General features: G+C 36.8%; 1 protein-coding gene and 1 non-coding gene across 2 annotated transcripts; one reads left to right on the top strand and one right to left on the bottom strand.

Moving 5' to 3' along the window:
• Window positions 1-2,455: 2,455 nt before the first annotated feature.
• Window positions 2,456-3,124, bottom strand: LOC127093638 (uncharacterized). Its single transcript, XM_051032578.1, has one exon. The coding sequence runs from the start codon at window positions 3,122-3,124 to the stop codon at window positions 2,456-2,458; it is 669 nt and encodes a 222-aa protein (XP_050888535.1).
• Window positions 3,125-4,238: 1,114 nt separating this feature from the next.
• On the top strand, window positions 4,239-4,345 carry LOC127099370 (small nucleolar RNA R71). Its single transcript, XR_007793880.1, has one exon. It is a non-coding gene; the product is annotated as a small nucleolar RNA R71 (small nucleolar RNA).
• The last annotated feature ends 4,556 nt before the right edge of the window (window positions 4,346-8,901 follow it).

Below are 8,901 nucleotides of genomic sequence, written 5' to 3'. Positions count from 1 at the left end.
GGAAACTTCAACTTGCCCACTTGTTTGAGGGTGATATGGCGTTGCTACACGGTGTCAGACTCCATATTTAAGCAATAATATTTCAAAGATTTTGTAAATGAAGTGAGATCATCTGTCTCTAATTACGAGTCTTGGTACACCGAATCTAAGGAAGATTTGATTCTTGAAAAGTCTAATTACTACTCGTGCATCGTTAGTGGGAGAGGCTACTGCCTCGATCCATTTTGATATGTAATCAACTGCAACGAGTATGTATTTGTTACCAAAAGAAGATGGGAAAGAACCCATGAAATATATACCCCAAACATCAAAGACTTCTAATTCCAAGACACCTCTTAGTGGCATCTCATCGCGTCTAGATATATTTCCAGTGCGTTGGCATTAGTCGTAATTTTTAATCGCGATGTGGACATCTTTCCATTGATTAAGCCAAAATAGGCTAGATTGTAAGATCTTTGCACAAGTCTTTGAGGTGCTTGCATGCCTTTCATAGGATGTAGAGTGGCAGTGAGATATGATATCATTTAATTCCGATTTAGGGACACATCGACAGAAAATACCATCGGCGCCTCTCTTGAAAAGTAGTGGTTCATCCCAATAATAATGTTTAAGATCATGGAAGAATTTCTTCTTTTGCTGGTATGTTAAGTCTGGTGGAAGCACTCTAGCGGCTAAGTAGTTGACAAAGTCAGCATACCATGGTAGGACGGTCTTGGTGCAAATAGATTCCACAACTTCATCAGTTTCTGTGTCATTATACATTAAATAGCATTCAATGTCTCGCTTTCATTTTCTAACTGGGCTACAAGTTAATCGTAAGGAAAATCATCATTGATGGGCACTTTTTCGGGTTTTAGATCCTCAATCCTAGAAAGATTATCTGCTACCACGTTCTCGGTGCCTTTCTTATCTTTTATCTCTAGATCGAATTCTTGTAAGAGTAGAATCCATCTTAAAAGTGTCGGTTTAGCATCCTTCTTACTTAATAGGTACCTAATTGCGGCGTGGTCGGTATAGATAATTATTTTTGCTCCTACTAAGTAGGAACAAAATTTATCTAAAGCGAACACAACAGCTATGAGTTCTTTTTTTGTGGCGGCGTAATTCATATGCGCATTATCTAAGGTTCTACTTACATAATATATAGCATGAAGCTTTTTATCTTGTCTTTATCCTAAGACAGCGCCAACGGCATAATCACTAACGTCATACATTATCTTAAATGGCTTACTCCAATCAGGTGGTTTCATAATGGGCGCGGTAATAAGAGCATTTTTCAGATGTTCAAACACTTTTAAGCACTCTTTATCGAATATGAATTCAGTGTCTTTCATTAATAAGCCCGTTAGTGGTTTGGTTATTTTAGAGAAATCTTTAATGAATTGTCGCTAGAAACCGGTGTGTCCTAAGAAACTGTGAATTTCTCTAACGGTTTTCGGAGGTTGAGGATGTTCAATAATTTCTATTTTTGCTTTATCCACTTCAATTCCTCGGTCGGATACAACATGGCAACGTACAATTCCTTGTCGGACCATGAAATGGCATTTTTCCCAATTTAATACGAGATTGACTTTAACGCATCTCTCAAGTACCATTTCTAGGTTTGAAAGACATCCTTCAAAGCTTTGCCCACAAATAGAGAAGTCATCCATAAATACTTCCATTATGTTGTTTATAAAATCAGCAAAGACCGACGTCATGCATCTCTGAAATGTTTCAAGAGCATTACACAGTCCAAACGACATTCATCGATAGGCAAATGTACCATAACGACATGTGAAAGTAGTCTTTTCTTAGTCATTAGGATGGATAGTAATTTGAAAGAATCCTGAGTATCCGTCTGAATAACAAATGTGAGAATGTTTAGCCAATTGTTCAAGCATTTGATCAATGAAAGGTAATGGAAAGTGATCTTTGTGAGTGACTTTATTTAATTTTCTATAGTCTATGCACATTCTCCATCCAGTTTGAGTTCTTTTTTCTACGAATTCTCCCTTCTCATTACTAACAACAATAACACCTCTCTTCTTTGGAACGACATGTATCGGGATGACCTAGTTACTGTCGGATATCAGGTATATAATTCATGCTTCTAATAGCTTTTGTACCTCATTTTTTACTACATCACTCAAGATATGATTTACTCTTCTCTGATGCTCTCTAGAGGTTTTACAGTCCTCCTCTAGCATAATGCGATGCATACATATAGAGGTACTTATTCCTTTTAAGTCGGAGATGTTATAGCCTAAAGTTGTTGGATATTTTCTTAAGATATGGAGTAACTTTTCGGTTTCTATCTATTCTAAGTCAGCATTGACTATTATTGGTCATTGAAGCTCGGTATCTAGGAATTCATACGTTAGATCTTTAGGTAGTGTTTTAAGTTCTATTGAAGGTTTATTTGGGCATGGCATTGGATTTGGTGCTAGTGCTAGACATTCTCTCAGTCTGTCATCTACGTATGGCTCACGCAATTATCGTCTTCGAATATATAAGGTGTTGGAATCTTCAGTACTTCAGTATACTTAGATGGTTCCTTCTCTATTTCTTTCACACATTCGTCGATGATGTCTAAGAAACAACATGAGTAATCTATAACTGGTGCTTGTAGGAATTTAGCTAAGAGAAATTTAACTTTTTCTTCTCCAACTTCGAATGTTAGCCTTATTTCTTCACGTCTATGGTGGCTCCGGCTGTGGCTAAAAAGGTTCTTCCTAAAATAATATGGATGTGGGTCCTTTATATCCATTATTACAAAGTCGGTAGGAATATAGAATTGTCCTATACGAACTGGAACGTTCTCTAGCGTACCTATTGGAAATTTAACAAAACGATCAACTAGTTGTAGAGACATCTTTGTTGGTCTTAATTCGCCTAGATTGAGTTTTTCGCATGTGGATAAGGGCATTAAACTAACACTGGCTCCTAAATCGCATAGATCTTTGTCTATGATATAACTTCCTATTACACATGGTATGGAAAAACTACCTGAGTTTTTCAGTTTAGGAGGCATGTTGTTTTGAATAATAGCATTACACTCGGCAGTAAGCATACTGGTTTCATCATCCTCAAGCTTTATTTTGTTGGATAAAATCTCTTTAAGAAACTTAGCATATGAAGGCATTTGCGGAATGACTTCTGTGAATGGTATAGTGATATTAAGTTGCTTCATAAGTTCTACGAATTTCTTGAATTGTCCTTCATTTTTGGACTTAACAAGTCTTTGGGGATAAGGTATAAGTGGTTTGTATGGAGGTGGAGGCACATAAGGTGGTTCTTTATCTTTTGCCTCTTTACTTTAGTCTTGCTTTCCATCATTGGCTGGTTCGTTTACCTTTTCGGTTCCCTTACCATAATTTTGATACATGGTCGGATTTTGGATTCTTGGGTCAACTGGTTCATCTAATTTTGTTCCACTTCGAAGTGTGATAGCGTTAGCATGGCCTTTTGGGTTTGGTTGTGGTTAACCAGGAAATGCTCCAGCTGGGGTTGCTATTGCGGCTTGTTGTTGGGCTACTTGGGAGATCTGGCTTTCTAACATTTTATTATGGGTAGCCATATCATCAAACTTATTTGACAATTGTTTCATTAGTTCACTCGTATGAGAATTTTAATTTGCAAATTCTTTGTTTTGTTGAGCTTGGGCATTCATAAAGTTTTCAATCATGATCTCCAGATTTGATTTTCTAGGTGCTTGTGGAGCAACAAGAGCTCCTTTATGATAACCAGGTGGAATAGCAGGTGCTAGGTTTGGTGGAAACAAAACATTGTTACTTTTATAGCAAATTTTTTGATGGTTTCTCAAACCAGGATTGTAAGTATTTGAATATGGGTTTCCTTAAGCATAATTTATTTGGTCGGTGGGAACACCAACTAATAACTGACAATCAGCATTAGTGTGCCCAGGGGTTCCACATAATTCATAGTTTGGTGTTATAACAACTACGGTAGTTGATGGTGTTATGGAAAAGTTTTCAATATTTTGAGTAAGCGCATCCACTTTAGCATTGACGCGGTCTATTCCATTAACTTCGTACATTCCACCTTTCGGAGTTGGTTTTTCTACAGCAGTACGTTCACCTCCCCATTGGAAATGATTTTGAGCCATGTTCTGTATGAGTTCACAAGCTTCATCATACGGTTTGTCCATTAGAGCACCGCCAACAGCAACACTTAAATTCATCTTAGTGTTATACAACATACCATTGTTGAAAGTATGGATAGTCAACCATTCTTCAAGCCCATGGTATGGACAAAGTCGCATCATATCCTTGTATCTTTCCCAAGCGTCGAAAAAAGGTTCATTGTCTTTTTGCTTAAATCCGTTGATTTGAGCTCTTAGCATAGCTGTTTTGCTTGGTGGAAAATATCGGGCTAAAAAGACTTTCTTCAAATCGTCCCATGTGGTTACAGAGTTTGAAGGTAGAGAATAAAGCTAAGATCTAGCTCTATCTCTTAAGGAAAAAGGGAAAAGACGTAGTCTAATCACTGAAGGAGAAGAGCGATCCAAAATGCAGAGGAATTTAAAAAATTTCTCCTTTAGTGATCCTTACAAATGGGCATGATCAGTGATAGAATCATTACCTCTTGTGGAGATTGAAACCTTTGATGCAGATCTACGGAGCGATCACGAAAGTTGAACAATGACAACGCCTCTACTCAGTCCACACGAACGGATTCCTTCAATCTCAGTGCTAACTGCGACGAATGAAGGCTTTGAGTGTGTGTGTGTGTGTGTGTGTGTGTGTGTGTGTGTGAGAGAGAGAGAGAGAGAGAGAGAAACAAAATTACAACTACACAAATGCTTTTGTACAAGGGTTCTATTTATAGAACCACTTGTGTGGGCTGCAAGCTAAAAAGTCCACTTAAGTGTGTGTGGCCCATATCTTATGATATGCCAAAATCACTTAAGCGTGTGGTACCTTACCATATTTCGTATTCTACTTAAGTACACCGTACCTTATGATGTTCTACAATTCACTTAAGTGCACCGTACCTTACGGTGTTCCTTAGTTACTTTATCTCTCATCAATCTGTCCTTTTGTGTGTGACCCTGTAGGTTTTTGCGACATTAGCAATTATATTAAATCACGTATTTAACATAATAAACAGTGAGTGATATCTAGCAACACATCACTGCTACCCAAGACACGAAAATGTCATGTGATCTGACACATCCTTTTGTGATAATACTTATGTGTATAATTACCCTTTTATTATTAATAAATAATTCGATACAAGTACCAAAAGTATTGGCCTCTAGGGATTACACCAATAATCGCTTCTTGACTGACACCATTTGCTTTCACTATGTCTGCGTACTGCACAAACACTGACAAATGTAAGTTAGGATCGTCTGTAGGACTACCTGAAAATTGGTTTTGTTGAACGACTGATAACATCGAAGGTTTCAACTCGAAATCGTTTCGATTGATGGCAGGGGCAACAATGCTGTTATGTGGTTCTGCTTGCGATGGGACAACATAATACTTCAACAAACGGTTTTGTGGTCTTTCGGACATAACTGGTTCCGGTTATGGAGCTGGGATAATAGGATCTGGAAAATTGTATTTAATACGAAATTTGTTAATTTAGCGTTTTAAATTAAGTGCACCGTACCTTACGGTGTTCTACAATTCACTTAAGTACACCGTACCTTATGATGTTCTACAATTCACTTAACTCCTTGATCTGAAAGAGAATGTTTGACATACAATCGACAAAGAAAAAGAAAATTTGTTGCCTTAGTCTATAATGCGCAACAAAGGAATCACAATATTGACTAAATTAGTCCCCGACAACGGTGCCAAATTACTGATCGCACTAGACGTGTCTATCGGATGATGACTGCACGTGCATAATCTATCGTGTAGTTTTAAAAGATTATCAAATCCATAAAGACTAATAGTCAAACTAATGTTATCTATTGTTGCAGTGCAAAGCTAAAGCTAAAGGTTATAAGGTTATGAACGGGAATAAAGATACTAATTTCTAAAGGTTTAAAAGTTATGATAAAACGAGCCCAAAATATGGATTCCGTGTTCCTAAGGGCTTAGGTAGAACTCGGGTACTAAATACGACTCTATTACGTTATGTAGAAAATATCGACTTAAAGGTCATGTCTCACATTCTCGCGCTATCGACAAAGACCACACCTCCTAACCACTGGATTTTGCTCTCGCTCGCCCGTTCTAATTTGAAAGTGTATTTTGAAAGTAAATGGGATCCTAAATGATGCCTAAGGCGCTCTATCTGTTTTTAGGATCGAATCCTAGTATCCACTATCCAGTTCCTTCCTCACACTCTCGCGCTATCGGACTGAACCTTGATTTGTTCTTCACTCTCGTGCCAAAACAATAAAACATACATTTGGAAACTAAAGCCAGAACATAATTAAATCATATATTCACGCCTATTATTTCTAACGAGTCCCGTCGGTAACAACGATCCTCATACGCCAGACACAAGATAATTTAGAAAGGCATGGTATTAATTGAAAGCAACATGATTAACGCATTTAAAACTGAGAATAATATGGCATGCAAGTAATGAAAAACGGTAAAGCATACAAATATTTAAAATGGTAAAAAAACCATGAAATTACGTAAAATGAAACTTGAATTAAATTGAACTTGAAAATGGCGGCAAGCTTGTTCTTGATCCAAGTACAAAAACGATACGGAAATTAAAAAGGTGTGATAATCCCTCGATGTGAGTTATTGTCACTTTACAGGTAATTTTCTGCCTAAAACTAAGAAGAAATTTCGACAGAGCTTCCACACGAATTTCGATGGATCCCAAAACACTCCAAAAATGGCCCTATATATAGAGTTCAGGGCCTTGGCAACTGCTTGGAACGTGTAGACCTAATGGAGGGAGTGGAGGTTGAAAAACTGCTGGAAAAACTGCCTACTATGCAGAACTGCATTCTCTATGATAATGGCGAACGCCATTTCTTCAAAACTTAAGTGACGTGGCATGCATTGGAGGTGGCAAACGCCGTCTAGCAGGTGACGAACGCCATCTGTTCAGAATGGCCAAATCCAACTCATTTGCTCCTTTTTCGCTCCTTTTCCTTAAGGCTTCCAAATCTCTAATGAAATCGGATAACAACTGCAAAACAAATAAAATGAAAGTAAAAGGCGATAAAATACATAAAAACACAGACAAGTAACATGTGAAATAAGCCTAAGAACACGATATGATTTCTCGTTATCACCCATACATAAACACAAGGTTAATATCAGACTCTTTTGTTAAGAGAATCTGAAGACTCTAGCCGTTGTGCTAAGAGTAAGTCTCTTTCTGTTAGATTGAGAAAAGAAGTGTCTTGTTGTTGTCGTGGCGCGAAAAATACCCGAGCGTAAGAAACACTCGAAATATAAACAAAATAGAGTCGTCACCAAACTTTATTTATTCCGAAAGAGGTAAAGGGAAAATATTGATAAGACCCACAAAAAAGAAAAAGAAATGGTAGTCATAACTAAATCGGCTTCGGGAGTTAGTTATGCAAGGGGAAAATATTAACACCTCTCACATCCGTTGTACTCAACGAGACCCATTTAGTTAGTTTCTTGTTAGAGTGTTAGCATGATATCATTTGTGATCATCTACTTATCGAGTGAGGAAAGAGAAAATAAAACATTTTTTATTAAATGGGTGTTTTTTAACATTAATGTGCATGACCAGAATTCTCAATCCTGCTCCTACGTATCTCCAACTATTATGGAGAACTCAAGGCTATGTAGTTTTGCTAAAAGAGAATTACTAGATTGTTTGATTTTAAGTAGTGATGCTTCGATCGTGTTTGAGCGATTTAACCTTTAATTGATGTTATTTATTGGAGGCTAAAGTCTTTGTTTATTTTGCATTGAAATGGATGTAACATACTCGTTTTGGAAAATGTTTTCGGGGTCACGCAAGGGTGGAAAACAAGTTTGATTTGTTTGAGTTGATTTTAAATGGAGACAAACATTGAAACATGGAGCTCTACTGTAATGCTCGAATGCCCGAAAAGGAAGAGGCCTAAGCCCAATCACTCTCTTTTCGTCCAAAAGTTTATCTATGAAAAATGTATGGCGAATTAAGTCAAAGTTCATTAACGAAAGATGATTATTCAGACAAGGAGCTCTACTGCAGTGTCCAAATAATCGGGAAAGAGAAGGTCGATACCCAATCAATCTTTTTCTTCTATAAGAGAATAATAACTTAATTCAGATAATTATTGTATTTTAATATGGAAGTCGAACATTCGAACATGGAGCTCTATAGTAATATCCTAACATTCGAAAAAGAGAAAGTATAAACCTAATCAAATTCTTTCATTTTTATTATGAAAAGCTTTAAAAAGGGGGATGACTTAACGTTGGATCAAGTGTCTGAAGTTGACTTATGAAAAGAATTTGGATGTGGCGGGGGAGATGCTTGACTTTGTATTCATCTTGGATTTGATTTGGGAAAAAGACTCGACGTTGGATCGAGTGTTTTTTTTTGTTCTTTTCTAAAAGTTGTTGATTTTAATCTTTGAATTAACAATCAAACTGACATAATAATAATAAAAAGGAAAGCGATATAACTTATTTACAAATTATGGGGATAAGGGTACTGTTTGTTGAATGGGGATACAATACAATAATAATACAAGCTCAAAAGACAAATATAAATAAAAAGTCTCGTTGTAAGAAGGCCAAAGAGAAAGCCAAGGGTCCCGAAATAAAATCAAAGATTTGAACTACATAATTTAGTGCTATGTTAAGAAATCATAAGGCGATTCATGTAGGAATCACTCTATCTGAGGCCGATCAACAAAACTCTATGCGTTTAAACAAATTTTGAAGTTAAATTGAATTTTTAACTTCGAAATTGCAAGGCATCTGTGAAAAACCGATGATTTAAGCGACA

This window comes from Lathyrus oleraceus, chromosome 6 (assembly GCF_024323335.1).
Source record: "Lathyrus oleraceus cultivar Zhongwan6 chromosome 6, CAAS_Psat_ZW6_1.0, whole genome shotgun sequence".
Taxonomy (NCBI): Eukaryota; Viridiplantae; Streptophyta; class Magnoliopsida; order Fabales; family Fabaceae; genus Lathyrus; species Lathyrus oleraceus.
This window is presented reverse-complemented; position numbering and strand designations above follow the sequence as displayed.

Coding starts and splice junctions, on each gene's coding strand:
- LOC127093638 (XM_051032578.1), bottom strand. CDS start 3,124: ATGCCTTCATATGCTAAGTTTCTTAAAGAGATTTTATCCAACAAAATA.